Source organism: Microdochium trichocladiopsis (assembly GCF_020744255.1).
Source record: "Microdochium trichocladiopsis strain MPI-CAGE-CH-0230 chromosome Unknown B0I36scaffold_1, whole genome shotgun sequence".
Classification (NCBI taxonomy): Eukaryota; Fungi; Ascomycota; class Sordariomycetes; order Xylariales; family Microdochiaceae; genus Microdochium; species Microdochium trichocladiopsis.
In genome coordinates this window covers 2,429,167-2,453,505 of record NW_025763544.1, presented here as the reverse complement: position 1 = coordinate 2,453,505, position 24,339 = coordinate 2,429,167, and the positions used below count along the sequence as shown (strand labels likewise).

The 24,339-nt window shown below is 56.8% G+C and overlaps 7 protein-coding genes across 7 annotated transcripts; 4 read left to right on the top strand and 3 right to left on the bottom strand.

The window, feature by feature from the left end:
* Positions 1-114: 114 nt before the first annotated feature.
* Positions 115-3,130, top strand: B0I36DRAFT_357657 (uncharacterized protein; the record flags this gene model as incomplete). Its single annotated transcript, XM_046157840.1, has 3 exons — positions 115-120; positions 326-2,800; positions 2,879-3,130. The coding sequence occupies 3 exons, from the start codon at positions 115-117 to the stop codon at positions 3,128-3,130; spliced, it is 2,733 nt and encodes a 910-aa protein (XP_046018401.1).
* Positions 3,131-4,742: 1,612 nt separating this feature from the next.
* On the top strand, positions 4,743-6,869 carry B0I36DRAFT_371057 (ser/Thr protein phosphatase family protein; the record flags this gene model as incomplete). The annotated part of the gene is made up of 3 exons (XM_046159982.1): positions 4,743-4,854; positions 4,916-5,027; positions 5,102-6,869. The coding sequence occupies 3 exons, from the start codon at positions 4,743-4,745 to the stop codon at positions 6,867-6,869; spliced, it is 1,992 nt and encodes a 663-aa protein (XP_046018400.1).
* Positions 6,870-8,032: 1,163 nt separating this feature from the next.
* B0I36DRAFT_235091 (ubiquinone/menaquinone biosynthesis methyltransferase) lies at positions 8,033-9,108 on the bottom strand (the record flags this gene model as incomplete). The annotated part of the gene is made up of 2 exons (XM_046149374.1): positions 8,033-8,702; positions 8,795-9,108. The coding sequence occupies 2 exons, from the start codon at positions 9,106-9,108 to the stop codon at positions 8,033-8,035; spliced, it is 984 nt and encodes a 327-aa protein (XP_046018399.1).
* Positions 9,109-10,780: 1,672 nt separating this feature from the next.
* B0I36DRAFT_344103 (uncharacterized protein) lies at positions 10,781-12,061 on the top strand (the record flags this gene model as incomplete). The annotated part of the gene is made up of 2 exons (XM_046156229.1): positions 10,781-10,845; positions 10,987-12,061. 2 exons carry the CDS (start codon positions 10,781-10,783, stop codon positions 12,059-12,061), a joined length of 1,140 nt encoding a protein of 379 aa, XP_046018398.1.
* A 6,961-nt stretch (positions 12,062-19,022) lies between these two features.
* On the top strand, positions 19,023-21,894 carry B0I36DRAFT_234887 (uncharacterized protein; the record flags this gene model as incomplete). Its single annotated transcript, XM_046149352.1, has 2 exons — positions 19,023-20,810; positions 20,875-21,894. 2 exons carry the CDS (start codon positions 19,023-19,025, stop codon positions 21,892-21,894), a joined length of 2,808 nt encoding a protein of 935 aa, XP_046018397.1.
* Positions 21,895-22,080: 186 nt separating this feature from the next.
* Positions 22,081-22,911, bottom strand: B0I36DRAFT_8919 (uncharacterized protein). The gene has a single exon (XM_046163534.1). The coding sequence runs from the start codon at positions 22,783-22,785 to the stop codon at positions 22,267-22,269; it is 519 nt and encodes a 172-aa protein (XP_046018396.1). The 5' UTR covers positions 22,786-22,911; the 3' UTR covers positions 22,081-22,266.
* A 126-nt stretch (positions 22,912-23,037) lies between these two features.
* B0I36DRAFT_371054 (26S protease regulatory subunit 8) lies at positions 23,038-24,275 on the bottom strand (the record flags this gene model as incomplete). Its single annotated transcript, XM_046159981.1, has 2 exons — positions 23,038-23,972; positions 24,041-24,275. The coding sequence occupies 2 exons, from the start codon at positions 24,273-24,275 to the stop codon at positions 23,038-23,040; spliced, it is 1,170 nt and encodes a 389-aa protein (XP_046018395.1).
* Positions 24,276-24,339: the final 64 nt, after the last annotated feature.

Genomic DNA, 24,339 nt, shown 5'->3' with positions numbered 1-24,339 from the left:
TCGCAGGACCATATGACGGTACAAGGAAATAGCTCTATCGCTCCGCCACTCCGATCGAAGGCATCTCTACGGTTCCTGACCTCTCGAGGTCCCTCATAAGCCGGCATCTCGTCGATGATGGTACGTGCTTTTATTTAAACTCTGGAGGCGGTTTGGTGTTGGGTTGCAGGCAATGAATCCTTGGCCAGGAGACGGCCTACACGCCAAGCATTCGGGAAACATACTGGAAGCATTGCCTGTGCTGCGCCTAGGGTCGACTTGGAAGCCTTCCGCTAGGCACTGCCCACTTTCAAAAGGACGACTATTAACATGCAGGTGCTTCTAGACCTCTCCTCGGTTCCGCGATGTCGGCGGTAGCTTCGCAGACCGGCGCGGGCACAACCATAACCTATCGTCGGACTCAAGTCATCACATCACCGAGACTATTGGCGGCCTCTACGGCGATGACGATGACGACGACGAATATGCAAGCATGAATAACCACCGGCCCATGAGCTTCATCGCATCCCCTCATGGCGGAGAACAGATACCGGGCCACGGTGGCGTGCCCGAAGATGCCAGTCTCCGGCTCGGCCGGTCCCAGTCAGATACGGCCGCCGACTACCACAGCCTGCGTGGGTCTCAGACGAATGGGCACAGTGATCTGACGTTGTCTTCCATATCTCCTTCTCGCATGCCTAGCCAGCGGAGCATCTCGTACGACTCGAGTCAAGTGACATCGCCAATCTCGCCGTTGTCGCCGACTCTGAAGGAGATGCAGGAAGCCGAGCAATTTCCGCTGACCAATATTGACAACCCGAGCGATATTGCCCAAGAGCTCAGCAACCTGCAGGCGTTGCGGCGCATGTCTATGGACGTGTCGAACCACAGTGACCCGGATCTCTTGCCTTTCCAGGGTGTATCACTAATGGCCATGCCGTCTGTCGCGCCAAAAGGTGACGACGATGCGGATCCTTCTCGCTTGCTCTGGGTTCCAGCCGGTGTCCACCCCGAGCTGGCTCCCTCAGAATTCAAGACCTTTGTCGAGACAAGAGTCAAACGCATGAATCGTCGATCAAGTGAAGCCTCGGGTTCGTCGCTTTCTCCGGATGGCCTCGGTCGCAGTGATTCAGGGGGTCTGCGTCGCAAAAAGTCCATGTTGTCTCGCCAGGTCGATAACAGTGCGGTTCAAGGGGGCGACAAATATGTCGATGGTGCGGACCGTCTACAGAGGAGCAATTCTCAAAGCTCTTCCGGCCCAGGCGGCCTCAGCTTGGACGAACTCGTCAACGACCCAACAAGAGCCGTTCAGCGACTCACGCTTGAGTCACAAGCTGCAGACAGCAATCTGTCGGATGACATGCCAATACTACCTTCTGTTCCCGGAATGGGGCTTCGTCGCTCGACACGCACGACCTATCGGAAAGGAGGTAGCCTGAAGAGCCGCGGTGGTTCGGTGCGGTCCGGCGAGAGGTTGTCATTCTCCACTCGAGTCGCCAGACAGTCTGAAGACCATAGCGACACCATGGGCACAGATGCACCACCAGAAGCACCACCAGGTCACGGTCTGTCTCGTGTCCAATCGGCGCCTATTGTGGCCGATGACCTTTCCCGCCAGCCTAAATCTGTCCGCAGACAACAGACATTCTCGCAAGATATTACTACGCCTACCACAGACCAGCATTCGGAACCGGGCTCGCACAGGTGGACAGGATCTGGAGAAGACCAGAGAACCGCTTCTCCCATTCCGCAGATCATTGAAACGCCAGCGACTGAGGACCCGTCCCACCCAGCCGATCACAGGGCGTTTCCTGAGAGGTCGTCTTCCCAGCATGCCGCATCGCCTGCTGTACCAGCCATTCCTGATGAACCTCCTGCGCGGTCCAGCCGACGACCAAATTATGGATCCCAAGCACAAACCCCGTCTCAACAAGTGCAGAGTCGCAACCGCCCGCCCAGTAGCGGGAATGGTACCCTTGATGACATGGCGCACAATGTGTCGCCTATCCCTGGCAACAGTTCTACGAGAACGGACAGTTTGACGTTCATCCCGACGTTTTCGTCCTCAGTGTCGGACGATCGGAAACCCGAGAAGAAAAGCAAGAAGGACAAGAGCGATTCGGAGAGCAGCTCCAAAACCTCACCGTGGAAGTGGCTCAAGAGCGACGACAAGGACAAGAAGAAGAAAGACGAGGATTCGAAAAAGTCGCGAGGAAGGAACTCTTCTGAGAAGCCACAAGACAACGCTCGGCTTGATGTCCTGCAGACGTCAATCGATGGGACTAGGCAGAAGGGCCGCGATAGCCTTGTCCTGGATCGTGATAACGTCGACTCGAAACTGGATGAGGAGCGGAAGAAGGAAAACAGCCGCAAGCCTGGAGACGGCAAGAAAGAGAAGGATGGCTTGTTCGCATCCATCTTCGGCGGCAAAAAGAAAGGCGACCGGGACTCGTCTCATCGGAAATCGCATGCTCAGCGCCCGCTGTCACCCGAGCCCGCACCGTACCGCCCCATGAAGCCCGATGTTGACTACCATTGGACGAGGTTCCCGATACTCGAGGAGCGTGCTATATACCGAATGGCACATATCAAGCTCGCCAATCCCCGCCGTGCTCTCTACAGCCAGGTGCTGCTCAGCAACTTTATGTATGCATATCTTGCCAAAGTCCAGGCCATGCATCCTCAGATGCAGGTTCCTATCTCGCCACAGCAAAAGCGCCTGCAAGAAGAAGAAAGGCGGCGTAAGGAGCAGGAGCAGCAGTACCTTGAGCAGCAGCAGGCACAGGAGAGCATGGATCGCTACAATTTTGAGTATCATCGGGTGAGTCCAAACAGCCCTGGCGCACTCGGCTCGTGCTTTGCGCGATTTGGCCCGATTTGACTAACACTTTGCCCATAGACGAACTCGGATCAGTATGCCGACCAGAGTCCTCAGACGGGTGATTACCCCGAAGATGCTGAGATATACGATTACGATCATGGTAGGGATCATCAAAATGATGCTGCTGCCTACGGAGATGACAACAATTACGGACAAGGTGACGGCAAAGACTATTACGACTACGCGTACCAGGAGCAGGGTCACGGAAATGGACACGGAAACGGGCACGGGGATGGCCGTCGCCATCAAGGAGAGGAAGAGATGTGGTAAGACGGCATTGACCTGTCATTCTACCCTTCCCTGAACAGACAAGCATAGCGTGCTTGTTTTGTTTCAAACATTGTGCATCGTGCCTGGCGTACGGGAAATACAGTATATACGGAGGCAGGCAGCAAGTCTACGCAAGAGCATTGGCACACAAGCTGAAGCTTGTCTTTGAGCAGGACAGATGTCATCCGTGGGACATCAACATTTGTATATAGCCAGTCTCAATGGAAAGACGTGAAGTCCCTAGCCGGATTGTGGAGCCGGTCTCTCCAATGTCATCTCGACACCCAAAGTGGGCTGACGGTTGCCGTGTTTTGAAAGTACTTGGGGTGTGCTAGCTGCGAACTTCACAGGACGCGTGTTGGCAATATTGCGCGAGCTCTACCTGACGACTGCGGTACCCCAGCGATGGCGCGCCAGCATAAGAGCTAGAAGGAAGTTGCAGCCCGAGCCAAGGAAGTAAACTTGGTGGTGTTGGCATGGTGATACTTGTCGTCTGATGACGGTCCGTGAGGATGAGTCAATCGCATGAGCAACGCACTCCATTGACTATTCGAGCACAGCTAAGCTAAGCTCAGCTTCGCCGCTATTGGTGGCGGTGGTGGTGGTGCTCTTGCCCATCCCCCTGAGTGCCTTGGTGCCTTGTGGACGGACGAACAAGCATGGGCCTGGTCTGGCTGGGCTGGCCGGGCTGGGCTGGCGGGCCCCCCAAAAAGCAAACACACTGTACGCCGCAACCTGTCGCTGCCTCCCGAGCGAGTGCCTCTTTAATTTTTTCAATCTGCCCAAGGGCCCCCCGTCCGAGCCTACCAGAGCCTCTCCACCAGCTCTCCAGCCCTAGCGCAACTACTGTACGTGGCAGCTCATCCCCAACTTCACGTCACCTCGAGCCCGCCTGCTCTCCCGCATCCTCCTCTACAACGACCGAGACGCCTCTTCCGCTTCCCCTGCCAGACCCTCTTTCCGCCCTCCCACCGCGACCTGACGCCTTCGCCGCTCGACAAACAACACTTCCCCCTCCTTTTCAGCGGAGCGCCAGAGACTAATACCACCCGCCTCGATTGCGACAGCGCCTCAGGAACGAACAACCCGCCGCGACAACAGTCTTGGTGCCTGAATCCGGTCGATCGTTCTCTCACATCGAGTGACAGCAGGCCAACGCATCTGCACGACCTTCGTCTCCATCGCAATACCTCACACACCTGTCTCATGGCTGTACGTTGTCCCTCTCTGTCCTCTTGCACCACTCCACGTCTGCCTCCCAATGAGCCTCAGGCACCTCGGGCGTTGCGGTATCAGCCCGCTCCGGAATCGCGACGCCTTTGCGCCGCTCATACACGATTCTTATTTGGTGGCTTTGCATTGGATTTCGAGCTGCGAGTGGCTGTCTTCCATCACTCATGCAGCCCTCCCCAATACCCTACAAGCCCCAGCTCCTCCCACGAACACGCGATCCTTGGTCCTGTCCTCTAGAAGCATGGCGGACTTTACACACTGCCATGCGCGCTACCCACGCCGAGATCGCGTGGCCTCCGCCATCACATTAGGCGACACTGTGCTAATGATCTCTCGTTCCGTACAGCAACCGCGCCAACCATACGGCAATGCTGGCTACATGCCAAACGGTGCCGGCCAGGGCGCACCTGGCGCGACACCTCTCCTTCCCAACCAGGGCCGTGTCATCCAGCAAGGCCCCTTCCGCGTGCTCTGCATAGCTGATGTCCGAGGTAGGTTCGATGAGTGCGATCTGAGCTCCATGTGGTATCAATCTGACGAGGCGGATTATAGGTCACCTTCAGTCCCTGAACGACCTTGCGAAGCAGGCTCGTGCCGACCACATCCTTCACACTGGTGACTTTGGTTTCTATGACGATTCGTCACTGGAACGGATTGCCGAGAAGTGAGTTCCGGGTCCATGAGATGAAGTTCTTAATATAATTTGCTCCACGTACTGACTGGGTACGCGCGCGGCAGGACTCTCAAGCACGTTGCTCAGTATTCGCCGCTGATTTCGGAACATGTCAAGAAGGCGATTGGCCAAGGCGGACCGGGATCTGTTAAGACGCGCTTCTCGCCGCAAGAGCTACCCCTCTCCGAGCTTCCCCAGCTCATCAACGGCCAACTAAAGCTCGACGTGCCCATCTACACCGTCTGGGGTGCTTGTGAAGATGTGCGTGTCCTTGAGAAGTTCCGTTCGGGCGAGTACAAGGTTCCCAACCTCCACATCATCGACGAGGCGCGGTCAATGCTGCTGGAGCTGGGCGGTGTGAAGCTCCGACTTCTGGGACTTGGTGGAGCCGTCGTGATGCACAAGCTTTTCGACAACGGCGAGGGACGGACAACGATTGCTGGTGGCCAGGGCACCATGTGGACGACCCTGTTGCAGATGGGCGAGCTGGTGGATACGGCCAACCGCGTGTACGACCCAACGGAGACCAGAGTATTCGTCACCCACGCCTCCCCTGCTCGTGAGGGTATCCTCAACCAGCTGTCAGTCAGTTTGAAGGCCGACTTCTCCATCTCGGCTGGTCTTCACTTTAGATACGGCAGTTCCTACAATGAGTTCAGTGTCAACCCGACTCTCGACCACTACCGCGGAAAGCTTGCTGCGTCCAAAGCGTCATTCAATGACGTCTGGGAGACTGTCAAGGGCGAAGTCGAACCTGCGATCCAGGCCAACGATGCGCAGCAGAACCTGCTCAAGAACGCCCTGGGCCTGGTCGAGAAGATGCCAACAACAGCTGCGGGAGGCAATCCGTTCGGCGGGCCGTCTCAGGGTTCAGCCGCGCTTGGCCAGGTGGATGAGAGCGCCTTCAAGAACATGTGGAACTTCAACTTGGCGGATGCTGCTTTCGGATGGCTTGTGCTCGAGATCCAGGATGGCCGCATCGGTACCGAGATGAGGGCCCAGGGTTTCAACTTTGCCCACCGAGGTGCCAAGCAGCAGCCCAATGCGCCGATCCAGGGACTGCCGTCCCCGGCACCAGCCACGAGCGGCATCTCTCCTGCGCCCGCGTCGATTGCGCAGGCACCTCCTCCGTACTCGCGAGGCAACAGTGCTGCTGCAAACAAGCCCGCGGCCGCTACGCCTCTGCAGTCTGGCAAGCCGGGCACTCCGAAGCCTGCTGCCCAGTCTCCCGCCCCAACAAAGGAGAATGAGAAGCCTGGCGCGAACGGATCCAACGCACCAGACTCTGCACAATCGCCTGCGCCCAAGGCTGCGCAGGAGCCCATCATTGGCCTGTTTGTCATGAACGTCCAGAGTGACGAGCAGACCCGGGATATTTTCCCCGCGGAACACAAGGCCAAGATCACAAAGGTCGAGAAGTGGGGCAGCAACGTGAACAACAAGGTCGCGCACTTCCCCACGGTAGAGGATCGTGATGCCGCGCTGAACAGCTTGCCCGAGGAATTCAAGACTCGCCAGTCCGAAGACCGCTCGAAGCCGCTAGTTAAGATCTTCCAGCCTCGTGAGACCAACAAGACGTTCCAGGCGAGAGGTGGCGCTGGCAACTGGGGCAGCAGCCGTGGCCGCGATTCGACCAGCGGCTACCGGAGCGCGGGTGATCGTGGTGCCATGAGCGGCGGCGAGAGCGGACCCGAGTCGGGCCGCCGTGGGGGTCGTGGCGGGGCTCGTGGCCGTGGCGAGCGTGGCCGCGGTGGTCGCGGTGGCCGTGGAGGTGCCAAGGGCGAGGCTGGTTCCGCATCGCCTGCCCCAGGTGCCGGTGCCGGCGACTCCTGAGCTACTCGGGCCTCCATCAAAGGCTACGATGATTACTAAAGTGTAGAAAACACCCTTCTAGACGGAGACTTGCCCAAGCCTGGTGGGTTGTCAGTTCCCCTGGGGCACCACGAATAGAGGCCCTGGATCAATAGGGACGACCACCCCAATATGAGCTGGACAGCTCGAGAGAGTCGCGGAAGCGAAGCTACACGAGAAAAGGAAAACCAAGGAAACCCCTCTTTGGACCAGGAAACGATGCGAGGAGAAAAGTCTACAGGACTTGGCTCAGGCCGGATTTGATTGAGCCGTGCGCCACCGAGTTGTTGATTCATCCTTGCACGACTATATGTTCAAGGGAGGAAAAAGTTCTGGTGGCGTATCACACTACTGCTGCGATTATTACCACAAAAAGATTATTTTTTTCACACATCTTGAGAATGTTGTAGTCTCGGCCGCGTGTCGTTGATGACCGACTGGATGCTTGTGAGAGGCGATGTGTACAGCATATTATCTGAGAATGGGCGCGCGGGTAGACTTTGCGGTGCTTATGCTTGCCTGGTCACCATACAGCTCGAGTGCTCTTCCAATGTCATGGTATCTTCTCTCAGAAAGAGATGATAAGGCGGCCAAGCTGAGGCATGGTCCGATCAGTATTATTCACCTCGATGGCATGCCATTTGTTTTTGATCCCCCCACTTGAGGTGGTTTCAGTAATGAAGCCGAGTCCGACGTGGCCTGCTTGCGTTGCGTTGCTTGATCACCCTGCCAGATCGGGTAATACTGTACAATTGTTTCTTCTTCCTCTTCTCTTTATCGCTATAAATACAATACGTTGTGCGGCTGTGTGTCTTGTTTCCTCTACTCCTTTTTGTGTGGGCACCTCCTGAATCTTTCTGCGCACCCTCCCCCCCTCCCAACCTCCCTCCCCGCCGCCCTCTTCGGCGTTCAGTGCGGGTTCCGCGACCCTCTATGGTTACTTTGATCATCGTTGGGTGGGGTTTTTTAATATTGGTACAAGTGAAATACAGGATGAGGCAAGAAGCACATCCTTCTGCGGAGGAGTTGAGCATGTTCGCGTTCAGAGAAAAAGGGTGGTGGTAGCTGATGTCGAGGGGGGGGTTGCCTGTCCCTCCGCCGCCACACGCATGCTCTCTCTTCCTTTCTCTCTCTAGCCTCTTTCTCTACTTGGCGTCCAACGGCTTCATGCCCTTGTGGATAGCAGCGATGCCACCCGTGAGATCCTCGTAGCCTTTGCCGCCGACCACGAAGCCGGCGTCCTTGATCATGTCGCGGAACTCGTCCTGGCTGGGGAACCGCTCGATGCTCTCGACGAGGTACTGGTAGCTGTCGCGGTCGCCGGTGACGAGCTGGCCAATCAGGGGGATGGCGCCGAAGCTCCAGCGCTTGTAGACGGCGTCGAAGATGGGGTTGCCGACCTTGCTGAACTCGAGGCAGGCAAAGATGCCGCCGGGCTTGAGGACGCGGTGGGCCTCGCGCAGGGCCTGGGGGATGTTGGCAAAGTTGCGGATGCCAAAGGCCACGGTGTAGAGGTCTATCGAGCTGTCCGGGATGGCGGAAGGGGGCAGGCTGGTGGCGTCGGCCTCGAGGAAGGAGAGGTTGGCCTGCTGGGAGGCCGGGAGGGACTTTGAGCGCGAGGCTCCCACGGCGAGCATGGAGGCGTTGATGTCGGAGATTGTGACATGGACGTCCGGGTTGTGGTTGACGACGTGGGCCTGGTGCAGCATGCGGAAGGCAATGTCGCCGGTGCCGCCGGCAATGTCGAGGATGCGCTGGGCGGAAGGGGGGTTTGAGGACGAGGCGCCCGGGTTGAGGGAGGAGACGAAGTGGTCTCTGTGAGGGAGCGCTTGTTAGCGAATTGAATGAATGAACGAATTGAATCTTGTGGCTTCTCTCAACTGTTCAGGCGAGGACATATGACATACTTCCATATCCGGTGCCAGCCAAAGGACATGAGATCGTTCATGCGGTCGTACGAGTCGGCGACGCTGTGGAAGACGCCCGCGACCCTCTCGGTCTTGTCTGCTTCTGTGACGCCATCCTCGAAGCCAAAGTGTGTTGTCCGCAGGGGCGTATCGTGTGTGTTGGTGGCAGCACCTCCTGGTGGTGGTGGTGTTGGTGCCGCGGGACGGAAGACGGCGGGCGAGGCCGACAAGGACCGCGAGAATGTGGTGGTGCCGAGGGGTGCCCGGCGGGCGGCGGAGCGCAGCAGCAACGGGCGGGCAGCGGCGGCGGCCATGGCGACAGGGACGGGGTTTGCGAACTGAGGCCGCAGCTGGGCGTGTCGTCGCAGGCGTCGGGCGTGGTGGTGGGTGGTTCTGGGATTTATTAGCACATTGAAGTTGTCCAGCAACTTTTGTTGCCGATCCGGCAAGTGCATCCAGTGAGCAGGGGACTCTGCCCGAGTGGGGCGTCGTTGCCAGGGCCCGAATGCCAGGGGACGAATGGGCTAACAACAGCTACTACAACACCACACACCACTTCTTGCCGTTCAACAACACCCAAACTTCCTGACCCCCATCGTCGTGATATGGCCGTGACATTGGACTGACTCACCCCTTCGCCTAGAGTGTCGATGCGTTCGAGGTCGACGCCGCCGTGGTACCTTGCTCCTCGTCCTCCTCACCCCGCCGCTCTGCCAGCTCCCGCTGTTCCCGGTCGTCGCGCTGGAACGGCACCATCGACTTGCGGAAGTTGTCAAACAAAATCAGCCCTGCCGCCAAGGTTGCAAAGATGAGAATAAAGACAAAGATGATGGTCAGCGCAACGCCAACTGCCGGTGCTACCTCCACCATGTCCAAAAGTAACGCCGTCCTCGTCCTCGTCCTCCGTGTTGCCCCAGCGAGATCGAGCGCTGGTTGTTGTCGTCGGGTCTGTATCAGGTGACACTGTGATATGCTGTATGCTGTATGCTGTATGCTGGAGAATGCAGGCAGGGCTCGTCTTTGATCTTGTCGAGGTCGCCTTGATTCCCCGTGTCACACGTGGGTAATGCAGAAAGTCTGCAGCTACGATTGAGGCAATGAGTAGGTAGGGAAAGGGAACAATGTGAGCGGCAGCGCTCGCTGTGTGATCGCCACAGCAACCAGCGCAGCATCGCACTCCCGGTATCCATTTGACCACGGCGTAACAATGATCCTGGTGTGTAGCTTGCAAAGTGCAAAGTACGACTTGCGTCTTCCCACGTCAACGCCTTTGCTGGCCTCAGTAGTGTCCAGCTGGTATATATCGACAGCGTCATACGGAAACAGACCCGGACACTGTCAGACAGCATCAAACCTGCCAGGCACAAAGCGATAGGATCCTAACGGGCTATATCAAAGAGGCGCAGGTACAATGCACATAGTACACCCATATTGAGCAGTTCACAGAGGTAAAAATAGACAGGGGTCGCGGCATGCGGCCGTTGAGCGTGCCTCTTACCTGGCGAATCAAGTAGACTCTCGTGATAGTCCTTTGTCGACTCACTATGAATATGCAGGCTGTAGCACTGAGTCATGAGTGCCTGTGTAACTCAGGCAAGTCCAGGTTGTTGAGGAGCTGTACGGACGGACAGGGCATGTTACACGACATCAACAGCCTTTGTAAGTCCTAGTCGTGATGTTTCACCCCAGACCGTTGTGCCAAGTTCAGGTGCAAGACCTGAAAAGTCTCCTCCGTGGAACTCACAACTTGAACATCTTGAAAAAGCGCGTAACAGTTCTAGTGACACTTGCTCCTCTCCCCAACTGGCTGTATTCTCCCTGGTGTGTCAGTTCTGGTAGTCAGGCCTGATTTTGAGAGTATAAGACGACCGTAGCAGGATGTGTCCCTGGAGCCGCGAAAATGGCATGTCTGGAGCGTCTCAGAGATCGTTACGTCGGCAGACATATCGTCCAAAGACTGTTGAAGACAGTCAGAATTACAGAACCATGTCTCGCCGCCCAGATCCTAAGGGCAAAGGAAAGGCAGTTGCCAACCTAGGTGAAAAGCACGAGTGAGTCCGCCCTTGGGAAGAGAAAATAGGCATCTTGTTCCTTTTGGGGCCGAATTGTAACAATTATAGCAGCACACGACACCAGAACTCTTCATCTCCAGCGTCAGGGTCTAGCAGAGCAACAGCCCAGGATGTGTCTAGTTTCTGGGAATGGGATGACGAGGCGCAGTTGGAACAACAATTAGCTTCAATTAGAATGGAGGGTGCATTTTTCGGCTCTACATCACCACGGCGAAGAAGCTTCCCGGCCTCTGCGAGGAGCAGCAGCGATCATCAAGACGCATCGCAAAACTCCTCCTCCTCCTCTGTGGGCACTTCGGCAACCCGAGAACATGGCCAGACCACCCCTCCCGGAGTTGAGGATGGGCGGCAACACAAGGACAATCTGGCATCTGAGAAGGACTCCCCGCCGATTCCCCGTGGTTCTTCGCAGCCGCAGGTAGCCAAGCAGCTGGGCATGACGCTGGGGAACATGCCGCGGGACGCGCCACCGCTGCCCAGATCGCAAGTTTACATCCCCACGGGCAGCAGGCCTCGCCAGCAGGTGCAGTCTCGGTCGTCGGCTCGCGATCAGGTAGAGCCTCTCGGGAAGGATAAGAAGAAGAAGAAGAAGAAGAGGCCTTCAGATACATCCGCTGCAGGGTCTGCATCCTCTTTGTCATCATCGTCGGCAGCAGCATCTCGATCTTACTTGGACTTGTCTTCCGCGGAGCAAGCTGCCATGTCTTACACGCAGAAACAGGACGCTTTGTGGGACATGTATGATCTTTCCGGCGTCGAGAACTATGCGGACATATTACGACCGAAGCCCCCAACTCCCGCCAGTCCTCCCAGTCCGCCGCCTCCTGCGCCGAAGGTGCCGCGGACACAGCCCCGGAACTCACAGACAGGGGCGGATCCCCAATCCTCTAAGCAGGGTAGGAGGAAGAGAGCTGAGGACAAGCTCATGGGGGAGGACAGAGCTTCGCTAGAAACCATAGCCGAAGCTTCCAAGGAGAGCAGTAGCCGGACCAGTCGCTCAAACGACCAGAGCAGCAGCAGCAGCGGCAGCGGTGGTCGAGATGGTTCTGGTGAGCACGGGGCACGAACACGTGGTCAGCAACATCAGCCCGAGTCGAGTTCACAGCAGGACACACAACAGCAAAGAAGGTCTCGACGCCGATCACTGAGGCACGAAGTGAAACAGAGCATCGGGGGAAAGTGTACTCCGTCTTGATCCCCCCCCCTTTTGCTCCTCATGGGCGACTGCAGCATAAAGGCGCCAAACCATGGGAATGTACCAGGATACATGAAGGTGCTTCAGCGTGGTCACATACACCCTGTGGGTGGTGTTGTACTTGGTCAGTCGAGTATCTGCCGCTTTTCTTCCGTTCTGTCTTGTCATCATCTGCAGTCGAAAGCATTTATATGTCCGTATCTAAACGGCAAAGGTGGTTGTTGTTTTCTTTTCTTTAATCTTCTATTCCTTCGATTCATTTTTTGATTTTTCGTCATGTTTCCTGACTTTGATAGTTCCAGAGATGATGGTAGGAAAACAGTTAGGGTTGGGCTATGAATCTCCCTGCCTCATTGGTGCTGCGTTTGCGCGCTTATTTTCTAGTAAGTGATGAATTGACTTTGATCAACGTCGGAGCTCCTAAGTTCTTTGAACTCAGCACGACTGTCTTTTTATGGTCCCGTGAAATGATACATTTTCAAGGTGGACTGCAGGATAGGCATCACTCGATGGAATAGGTCCAATGTCTACTTCAAGTCGTTGCGAGTAATTGGTGTTTGATGCGCCGCGGACTTGCTGGTAAGTGTCCGACAATTCTACGGCCGACGCCTTTCCTCGTCGACCGACATAATAGCAGCTTCTAGAAATCAAGTACACACACACACACACACACACACACACACGCACTTAACGTCGCACCCAATGTCACACCAAATACCCGAAAGTTCCTGATTGTCCTAGGTATCGACAATCAACCTCGATACTTCTACAACTGCCAACAAAATGACCCCCCCCCCGACCAGATCGATCTGCTGTAGACGGCAGGAGTTCGCTCCCTCCAGTATTACCAGGTCCTCGTCTTGCCTATGTCTACCCAGCGGCAGTGGAGTTAAACAGGCAGACCAACACAACAACAACGACAACCACCCCTAAAGCAAGTCCAGACCCCCCGGGTAGATCCCTGGAGGAACCCAATCCATTTCTGGGCGGGCGCCGATCACGACGCGCAGAACTCGTACGATTGTATCGGAAGAGAAACCAAACCACGTCATAGGCAGCCCAGCCGTTTTCCAGGGAAAGGGGACACCCCAATGAGCGCCGACGGCATCTTCCGTGAGCATGCCGGGGCTGAAACTGGCCCGGTGTGTGGTCCTAGATTACGCTCGGGCGGGATGAGCCGTTGAGAGCATGTATAATTACCTAGGTGGCAGGAATCCTTTTGGTAACTTTTCATGCCCAGCCAGCAAGCCACCCGGACAGCCAGCGGTGGTGGATGTCAGCTTATCGTGCACGGGGGAAAACCCAAGTCAATGCTCCTTGATCATGATTATGGTGGTGAACGGACGGACGGGCCAGCCAGTTTTGGCCGTGCTTGCACGCGATGTTACTCGGGCCTGACTCGCATGGCTGGTCCGCCTCATGCCTTGGCCGCAAAACCGGCTCAACGAGATGGAAATGGAACCAAGGAACATCATTGCCACTGTGGATACCATGTTTTGTACTCTGTTCCATGCCTCTTGATGCTGTTTAGCAACTTTGTGTGCACTCAGCAGCAGTCTGTGCAATACGAGAAACGATAATTGAACCAGCCACCGTGGTTCGGGTTGTGCCGGTGTCCACCGAAACCCCCCCCCCCCCCTCTCTCTCGCTCACAGCTTTATGAGCTTACATTTGGGGTTGGGATATGACACGATGAGAAAACGGCATCCAAGAAGTTGGGAATTTCGTTGATCTTTTGCGAGAAACTTCGCCATACATAGCCAAAAGAAAAAGTCCCAAGTCACGAATCAATGACCAATGTATTTCCAAGGGACAAGAGCGTCAGGGTTTTTGCTCCTTCTCTTGTTCGCGCGAGAGCAAAGTGTCGCGTGTCCAGACGCCAACGCAAGGGGAAGAAGCTTGACGCCCAGAGCCAGCAAGCAGCCAGACGCAGGGTCCAAAAACGTAGACATTCTGGAGAAAGCACATGCCCAACGATTTTACCCCGTCTTCCCAGGTCCTCGTCCTCCCCTCTAGTCTAGCGTTGTTGGGTAGCATAAGTCTGTCCATGCCACATGGTGAAACTCCGAGGCAGGTGGAACCGAGCTCGAGCAGAAGGACGAGGAGTAGGCCGAATGGGGAGGTCACCGAAAGTCAATGAAAGTCCCCATCATGTTTACGTGGGCTGCGTGAGCCGAATGGGTCTTGCTTTCATCTTTCTCGTGGCCATTCCGCTCCCACATGGGAACCCTTTTGCCCTCGTGTGCAAGCCCACATGGAGGAGCACGTGGACTCAGCATGACTCTTGTCGGTGAGAGACCTGAGTGTGAGGCTAGGCTAGGTAGGTATAGAGGGGCAACTGTGATTCATTTCAGGGAAGGAATGTTTCTCGCTTCCATGCTCCCGACATGGAAGAGGGGTCTTGTTTCCTGCCAGTGTAGCAGGACAAGAGCAGGACAAACCAGTGAAGCCTCTCCTTTTCCAGCCACCCTGCCAACTGGATAGTTTGTTCAGCCAGCTCCCATTCTCACCTTGGCAAGACAACGACAGACACACACACGGATGTTAGGTATTCATGATCCGAAAACCCGAGACAACGTGGGTTGCTCAGCCCGGTGACGGCGCTGGCTCCGCGGGCAGTCAGGTCACACCCTGAAGGGGAGTGGATCGCCAGGGGCTATCCATGGAGACAGACAGGCAAGGCACACATGAGAGGAGACGGCTTCCCCTTCTGGAATGCAGATGACATCATGAGTTTTTGCCAGTCTGGTTATTGGCCATCGTGCCGCGATGACCGTGCCCGCTCGTGGTGGGCACTCGAGCTGCTTTTGGGCTGGAGAGTCGTCGACAAGGACGTGCATACGTGGGGATTGGGGATCGAGGCCAATGCAGTTCACCTGGTTACAAGGCCTGGATCGGATTGGAAGGCCCACAGACACCAGGATCAGTGGTGGTAATTAGTGGTATCAGGGGAGACCTCTGGCTTGAGGGGCCCGCATATAAAGAATCAACTCCTGTACCTGTTGCCGGATGTGAGCTGGACTGGCGCTCTGGTTAGATCCCCCCCAACGAGGTCTAGACCGGCTCAGTGGCATGCTAAGGACTCCTCAAGTGATGGCAGGAGGATGGGAAGGATGGGAATCCTGCATTCCACCAAGGTTTGACGCGACCCTGAACCATGCAGGGCTTCCCACATTGAGCGACAAGGTCTGTCCAGCAGATGAAATTAGGCACTGGTTGTCTCATCTCGGTTTGGGTCGACCACGTAAGCATGTGCCTTGTCGCATTGGGGACGAACCGATGACGATGTGGCCGCCGCCCCTGCAAAGTATAATCTCGAGAACGTGCTCCCCAACGGCTGGTAAAAGCCCGGCTTGGCCGATGCTTTTGACGTTACCGGCAGTCAGGTCCTGCGCGATCTGAACTCTGTTTTTGGGTGCCAGGGGTTGGGGCCTGTGGGAGCATTCGATCCGCAAAGTCAAACTGTGGGGAGCTGAATGCGCTGATTTGAGACAAGCCGTGCGAGCTGGGAGTCCAGCTGGGTCACGTCCAGAGCAAGCTTGCTTGCTGCCCGCCCGGGACTAACTAATCAGAGATGCAGCACGCCCAAGCGGTGACAGAGCTAAGAGCCGGAAGATTGCGTGCGTCGATGGTACATACGCAGGGCGTGTCTGGACGGACGCTGCGCGGCTGAGAGGAGCAGCCACGCCCGCCATATCCGGGCCTGAGATGGTGCCCAGTGAGACAGGGAAATGCCAGTGGCGCGCTGTGTGTGGCCGCGGTGACAAACAAAGGCCGGGCAGGATCCCCCGCTGTAACGAAGAGCCGCAAAGGTGAACGCGCGAGGCGCAACGGACGGGGGCACAAGGCACGGCGAGCATGGGGTTCTGGAGAGGCTAGAAATCGCCGATCTGGGAATGCCGGCCCTGCGCGGAAGCCACATGGGGAACCACGAGAATGCCATGCCAGGGCTCGCGCGAGTTGTCCGAAATTGGGGATTGGTGGCTAATTGCAGTATTCCCAAGCTCCGCAGCCAGGTCTCAGCGGCAGGCCGCTCATTCGCCTGCCGGGCGTCGAGCGCGGCACCCAGACCGCCAAATGCTGCCCATGTCCCAGCCCAAGCAGGCACGGAGGCGTCCGCGAGGCGTCAGAGGGCGGCTTGTGGATGACCTGACCTGCTGTTCCCAGCTCAGACGGCACTGGAGCACGACTCGTGGCGTGGGCGGTGCACGGAGCACGGGGGCGCTCGAGCCAGCTGTTGTGGCCGAATCTCCATATGCTATTGCGGTGTAGGCAAGCATGCCAAAGCGGACACAAAGCCGGCATTTCCAGGCATGGGAAATCGGCCAACGCAAACACACGGGGTCGAGTTGTTGCACAGAGCGTTGCGTTGGGCGGCGTAGTGGGTGAGGCTGGAGGCGCGAACGAGTTGGCCGCCCGGCCAACCCCACAAAAAGCTGCAGCCATTTCCAAGGCGGCAGGCAAGGTTTCCTTGGAAGTCCCTGGCACATGGCACCCAGAGAATTACCCTCATGGCCACGAGGTGATCCGTGGGCGGAGGAGTACTTACCTTAGGTAGGAGTGGTGGATACGACGCTGGTTGCCCGCACAGAGAGAGCTTGTGGTGCCTGGAAGTGTGCAGTACATACCGCCATGCATGCGCAGAGCACGTGCTGTGCGGTGGTGGCCAGCAGCCGCAGCCGCAGCTGGAGACAGCCGGGCGGATTTGGCACCGACACTCGACTCGGGCAGGTTGTGTGCGCCAAGACCTGCAGGCAAAATTGGCCATCCTGGTGTCCTCGGGTGGTCTTGTGCTCACAATGACGTTGAAGAAGGCAAGACAGCGCGCCCCCACCCCACTCCAGCCCGGCACGCTTATCCACCCGCTCTCATCATCATCCACACTTGACCACCCACCATGCTCGTCCTAGCCGTCGGCTCCTTCTCTCTCCCTGCCTCCCGGGCTCTCGCACAGCACCACACCACACCGCGCGGGACAATATGGTTTCATTGGGGGCGTCGTTGGTCCCAGAGGCAATGGGCCCGGCAGTCAGTGGCAGCCGAGGAGCTCTGGTTGATCCATGGGCAAGGGAGACGGGAGAAGAAAATGAGACCCAGCTCTGGCAGACCAAGGGCGTGCTTATCCTGGCTGGCCTGGCGCATTCTGGCTGGCACTGTGTGAGGTCGTCGAGCGGACTAGCGCAGGGACCTTGCACCAGCCAGCCTGTGTCACCCTGCACGATCCGGGACAAGACAAGTCTCCTCCTAACAGACCACGCCCTCTCACAAGCGCCTCCAAGATAGCGCGGGACGTCAGGGTCGCTGGCGGGAAACAAAGGGTCCTTCGGTCCCGCCCACACCAGCCTTGCCGATGTCGTCATGGGTGCGCCCATTCCCCAGCATGGATCCAGCCTGCGCACCCTTTCCAAGGTCTCATCCCCACCACTCAGCGGCGGGCATCCTGTCCTGTACCAACGGACAGTCTCCTCCCTGTTGCCAGCCAGTCCATTGCTTGCTGGTGTGTGGCTTGCTGGCTGCAAAAGCTTGCTCGCGCTCTTGCGTCCACCATGCCTGCCTGGCCATTGTTGTCAATGGAGGAATCCGAGGTGCCCGGCAGCAGCCAGTCTCGTGACATGGCAGGTGGGTGGTCGCCAGTGTATTGTAGTTGCTCACGAGGCGGCCCCGTGCTGTAGATCGTTGCCTTGGGCAGGATCAGAGGCAACTGCAAAAGTCGCCATCCGTCGCTTCTGTTGGCGTCAAGCTGCTGCTGCTGCTGCTGAGGAGGAGCCAAGTCCAGGCCAGCTAGCTGGACAGCCCAGGACCGCACACGGCCAGCCGCAACCTCATCGTGTCTCTGTTGCCCGCCGTCCCCTTTTCCCAAGCGTGCGTCCATCGCGTGCGCTGCTGGCCTGGCCCCGTCCTCGAATCACGCCAGCCGCCCCGTCACCACCATCCGCACGCTCGAGGACCCTGAACGACGCAACGTGCCGCCTACCCTGAGAGGTACTGTCTGCACCGGCCCAAGCCCTCTTGCTCGCGCCTCCATCCCATAGGCCACGCCCGCCGATCGCAGAGTCCAGACCTCTGTTCGCCGGCCCGCGTGCCTCTGGCGAGCCAACGAGCGCCTCCTCGGCTGCCCTGCTGGGGTCGACCCGGCACCCTCGCCCGGCAGGGGTCATCTTGGCCCTGCCTGCCTCCCACGCCACGGCCGCCGTGACGGTGCTAGACCCGCTCCCGTCCCCCTCGTTCCCCGTTCGCACCTCGAGCGGCGGCGGCGAACAACTGGAACCGCTCGCGCTGTGCGTTTTGCTTGATCGACACCACTCCTCTCACAACTCCCCACTGGACGCCGGTGTTAGCTACCTTCTCTTAGCGAGAGCCCAGCTGTTACATTCCCACCCTTTCCTCCTCCTCCATCCCGTGGATCTTGCGACATCCCATCCCGCGCTTCCTGCTCCCACGCCTCTTCCACGCCGTCTCAAGAAACTCAAAGAGCTTTCACTTCTATCGTCTGTACTGTCGTGCAGGGGCGTGGTTTTCTCCAGTCGAATCTTGGGTAGCCGGCTACACTCTCCTCCCTGGGACAATACACGTTGTCGCTTTACCATCTTGCATCAAAATTGCCACTAGCACCTTCAACACTTTCCGGTCCTGCACATGCACACATGCACAGCTCCTCATCCAGTATTTCCTCCGCGAGTAGCATTGAGAGACACAAACTCGACGAGACTCCTCGACATTGTCCAATTTCTTAGCCTCGGCCTTGACAATGTGGTAGTCTGAGAGCCGACTCTTATTTGCACAGCTCCTGGCTAGGAGTTCAAGCGCAATTCTATCCCCTCCAAAACGGCTGTTCTTTTTCACGGTCTGCACACACCCGCATTTGACGTGCACAAACTGGACCTGAAGACGTCATTCTCGAACCGTCATGGCGCCAGACGCCTCGCGAAGCAGCGATCGCACTGCTACCCAACACTTCACCATGAAGACCGCAAAGAGGCCTGCGCTTCACTCGTCGCAGTCGTCCCACACCTCGCGGCATTCCCACACCAGCCCATCTCTCCGACTCAATAGGACAATGTCCAGCTCTGTCGTCTCGCCACGCGTGGCACACTCGGTCGGCCAGCCGTATCCTCCACCCAGCAAATTATCACCAGGCATTTCCTCGCCGGACAGACGAGTCACGAGCCCCAACTACTTCGCCCTCAACGTCGAGCGCGACAGCTCGCCGCGGGACTCGTCGACCATCCCAGAAAACAACTGGAGTCCTCCTACATCATCCGTGAGGTCATTCGCCGCAGCAATTCCTCAGCAGATACCGCTCGACGCAAACCCAGAGTTTGAAGCGTTTCGACGACAGGTGGATGCCAACCGTTCTAGGGGCTTCAACCTTGGTGAAGCCAGCTTCAGTCCTGCACCACGGCTATCCCTACCTACAGCGACCACGACAAGGCCTCAGCCGACGCACCGAGCCACGCACCACAGCGAAGTTTCTGCTGAACGGGTGACGCGGACCTCGACGCATGATGGGCCCAGCCTTAAAATGGATGTGGATGGGGACAGCCTCCACGATTCTGCCTACGTCTCATCCGATTCCAAACGGAATTCCGAGATCTCGCTCTCCGGTCCCTTTGCTGGAGGTGTCAGATATGATTCACCAGCTTCCATGGATTCCCCATTTGATGCTGGCAGGAGGTCAACCTTGACAACCATTGACGACCGCCACCCGCGATTGTCTCTGCCACAACATAAGCTTGAGCTTGCGGGCGATCTCGCCAAACAGCGTGCGCGAACCACTTCATCCGGTCCGGAAGGCGGCCCCGGCCTAATGCCTGTGGCAACACTTCACAATTTGATGAAAAACGCGGCAGATGGAGAATTGCTCATCCTGGATGTTCGAGTATCGACACATTATGCGCAAAGCCGGATACGGGACGCACTCAACCTCTGCATTCCCACGACCCTTCTCAAACGAGCAACTTTCAACATCCAGAAGCTCCTTCAGACGCTCCAATCAGAACAGGACCAGGAAAAGTTCCAGCAATGGCGTGCCACCAAATATCTGGTCGTGTACGACGCCACATCAAGCGAGCAGCGGGACGCTGCCGCCGCCATGAACATGCTCAAGAAATTCGCAAACGAGGGTTATGAAGGCACTCCATATCTGCTGCAAGGAGGATTTGCGGCATTCTCCAAAGCGTACCCCAATCTTGTTGACCACCGCAGTCCTGTCGAGAGAGCAGGCGGCAGCGCTAACTCTGCTGAAGGCAGCCGACCTTCCTTTGCACCAGTCATCGGTGGCGTCATGTTGCCAGCCAACTCTGATGGCGCCAATCCCTTTTTTAGTAACATTCGCCAGAACATGGATCTCGCGGATGGCGTTGGCCAGATGGATGTTAAGCTCCCTGCCAACATTGACCTTGATATTCTGCCAGAGTGGTTGAAAACCGCTGCGGACCCTGCGGATCATGGCAAGAAGGTGTCAGAGCGCTTCCTAAAGATCGAGAAGGGCGAACAATCGCGCATGAAAGACGCGTACGCAGCCTTCAACACAGCTTTGCCATCACAAGCAGGAGGCGTGCGTCTGTCAGGAGTGGAGAAAGGTGTCAAGAATCGGTATAAAGACATCCTTCCTTTTGAGCATGCGCGAGTCCACCTCGCCGGCCGACCCCAAGGCGCCTGTGACTACATAAACGCTAGTCACATCGAGACCGCCAAGAGCAACAAACGGTATATCGCTAGTCAGGGTCCGCTGCCAGCCACCTTTGATGTGAGTTTAGAAACGTGGCCCGTGGAATCGCAAGAAGTTTGCCGTGCTAACTTCTGCCCTGCAGGATTTCTGGTCGGTCGTATGGGACCAGGATGTTCGCGTGATCGTCATGTTGACTGCCGAGATGGAAGGCGGACAGCTCAAGTGTCACCCGTACTGGAAGGAGAGAGATTTTGGCCTCATCAAGTTGAAGCCATTGTCTGAGAAGAAGGTCTCTCTTGACATTGACCGCCACCGGTCAAGCTCGACAGCATATCGATCGTCTTTTATGTCGAGCGGTGAAGCAAGCCGCCGCCGCGCCAATACAACAACCCAGCTCGACTCTGCGCCTACGCCTGCTGCTGTCCAAAGCCAGACCGAAGCGCCATATGTCATCATTCGCAAGTTCGCCTTGATGCACTCGGCTCATCCCTTTGCGCCAGTGAGAGAGATTACGCACCTCCACTACCCATCGTGGCCGGATTTTGGGGCCCCAGCACAGCCATCGCACCTATTGGCTCTGGTTGAGCTCGCCAACGTGATGCAGCGAGCTGCACTGCCAGTTGACTCTCACGCAATCTCATCCAGCTTCGCCGCTGACCAGGCTCATCACATTGGCTGGTATGACGAGCCAGCCTCAGAGGACAACGTGCGACCTATGCTTGTGCACTGCTCTGCTGGATGTGGCCGCACTGGCGCATTCTGCACCGTCGACAGCGTGATCGACATGCTCAAAAGACAACACCTTGCGTCGCTGGATACAGCCAAGAGTACCGATGGCGACGGGGACGTCTCCATGTCAGACGAGCCCATTTCTCCACGCACTGTGCCGAGTCAGAGTCTCGATGAGCGCCTCAGGCTTTCGCAGGTTCTTTTGGAGGGTAGACAGGGCGACAGGAGCTGGGTGTACAACAAAAACATCGACCTCATTGAAGACACAGTCAACGACTTCAGACAGCAGCGGCTTAGTATGGTGCAGAGTCTGCGGCAGTACGTACTGTGCTATGAGACCATTGCCGAGTGGGTGGCGCGTCTAGAAGAGAAGAAATCAAGCAACATCACGCCTGGCGGTCGGCGGCGGAGTGGTAGCCTCAATGGCCATTGACGAGATTGATGACATCAGTCACTCGGCCCGTACACGACAAAATTTCAGATTTAGCGGGCGTTGTTCTTACACTACACATTGGACTAGGAAGCAGTTGGATCCAGCAGATGCCGCAGCTTGACAATGGCTGCATACCCACGCGGCATTGCCTTGGCTCGAAGCGGTGTGTCTACGACTGGTTCCTGATTTCGCATATGAGGAACTTGACGACACTCGGAGCTCGTCCAGGTTTGGATAAGCATCGTCCCTATACGGGTGTTTCGGGGTGAGGAGTCAATAGGGGGGGTTTGGGAAACTCGGGAGAGCAATAGGGACATGACCTTCTGAACAAACATCGAACCAGGCTCATCACATGCATATCATACCATAGCATTATTGGGTGCTTTTGTTTCTGGCGTCCGGGGGGCGAATACTACTACTACCACTACCATTACCACTACGACTGCTCACCATCTCGGCTATTTGACACATTTCGTTGCATCGTGCGCCTCTCTGCGTCTCTTTCTGCCCATAGCCTGATACTAAGTGCGCATGTGGGAGTGTGTGCGGTGGAGGGTCATGTTTTCTGCCCATCCTTGAAGGGGGCCTGTTCCCCGCGATCCCCGACTGCTGTGCTAGCAACCAAGGATATATTCTTCTCCTCCTTTGGGTTTCCCGCCGAAGAGAGTACAAAAGTGTCGACAATATGCTTGGTTTCCCGTCTTTCCCGTCTTTCCCTTCGTAAGCCGTCTTCAAAGGAGAGGTGTGCACACGTGATGGGCGTTTCGAGCGTCCCCGGCTGATTAGAGAGGAGTAAAACAAACATCGCCACGCGATACAAAGGCATCGCAGGGTCCTTAATATGCCGTCCATCGAGGACCACAATGATGTGATAAGCATTATCATAGGCATCGCAAAATTGTTTGATCGTCAAAGGCCAATTTTTGTCACAAGAGCTAATGAGTAGCCCATCTCACACGCTGGACTGAGTCCGTTGATTTGGACGGAGCTAACAAATCGAAGTCCATAGTTGTTTCATTTATTTCATATTCATAGCATATATGACTCGAAGCCCAGACGAGGCACGGCCGCCCAGCCAGACGACAGCGAGACACCGCGTGCACCTGGTACACCGAGTCCCATTCCATAGGCAAACATGCTGGCTCACTTCCAGAACTTCTGCAACGACACCTCCTTGTCGTCGTGCTTGTTGAGGATCTTGGCCGTGGCGAGCTCGAAATCCTCTTGTGTGACGTGGACTCTCCGCTCCCGGAGGGCGTACATGCCAGACTCTGTGCACACGCCCTTGAGCTCGGCTCCTGAACACCCATTCATCTTCTCTGCAATCTTGGTCAGGTTGATGCCTCTAGTCAGGTTCATCTTGCGGCTGTGGATGCGCAGAATATCGGCTCTGGCTTCTACCGACGGCGGAGGGAACTCAATCTTGCGGTCGATGCGACCCGGTCTCAGAAGCGCAGGGTCCAAAATGTCCAGTCGGTTTGTCGCCATGATGACCTTGATGTTTTTCGTGGGCTCGAAGCCGTCCAGCTGGTTGAGCAGCTCCAACATTGTCCGTTGCACTTCCGAGTCACCACCAGATGAGCCCTCCACTCTCGAAGAACCAATCGAGTCGATCTCGTCCATGAAGATGATTGATGGCGCGTGTTCACGAGCCATGACGAAGAGCTCACGCACCATCCGCGAACCTTCACCAATGTACTTCTGCACGAGCTCTGATCCTGACACACGGATGAACTTGCAGTCTGTGTGGTGGGCGACAGCTCGGGCCAACAGTGTCTTGCCGGTACCGGGAGGACCATAGAGCAGGACTCCCTTGGGTTGCGCAATACCAAGGGACTCGAAGAGCTCTGGGTGCTTGAGACCGAGCTCGATGACTTCCTTGATCTCCTTGATCTGCTGATCGAGACCGCCGATCATGTCGTATGTGCTGTCGGGCACCTTTTCTACCATCATGAGAGAGACAAGCGGGTCGACGGACGACGGGAGGATCTTCTCGAGCTTGTATGAGTCGGAGAGGAGGGTGACACGCTTGCCGGCGGTAAGTTTCGCAATGTCGACCGAGTCCGCCACGTCGACGACTAGATGAGCCGTTAGTAAGGACGCACAAGTCTCCGAATGGGGTTCTACTCTGCTTGGAAGCGCGTACCGTATTTGCCTTCGGGATGTACCTTGACCAGGACCTTCTTTGTACCCATGACCTTGACAACCTCGCCAACGTAGGAACCGGGCTGCTGCAAGAGGCCAAGCTCCTCGCGCAGTAACCGCACTCTCGAGTTGTAGTCATTCCGCTGGGCTTCGAGACGACGTAGGACAGCCTGGCCCTTGAGGATCTCGAGCTTCATCGCCTCGATCTTGTTGTGATAGTAGTTGTCGAGCGCCATGGTTGCAGTGTGCTCCGTCCGGGAGTCGGGAGCTGTGGGAAGAAGGAAGGCCCGCCAGGTGACG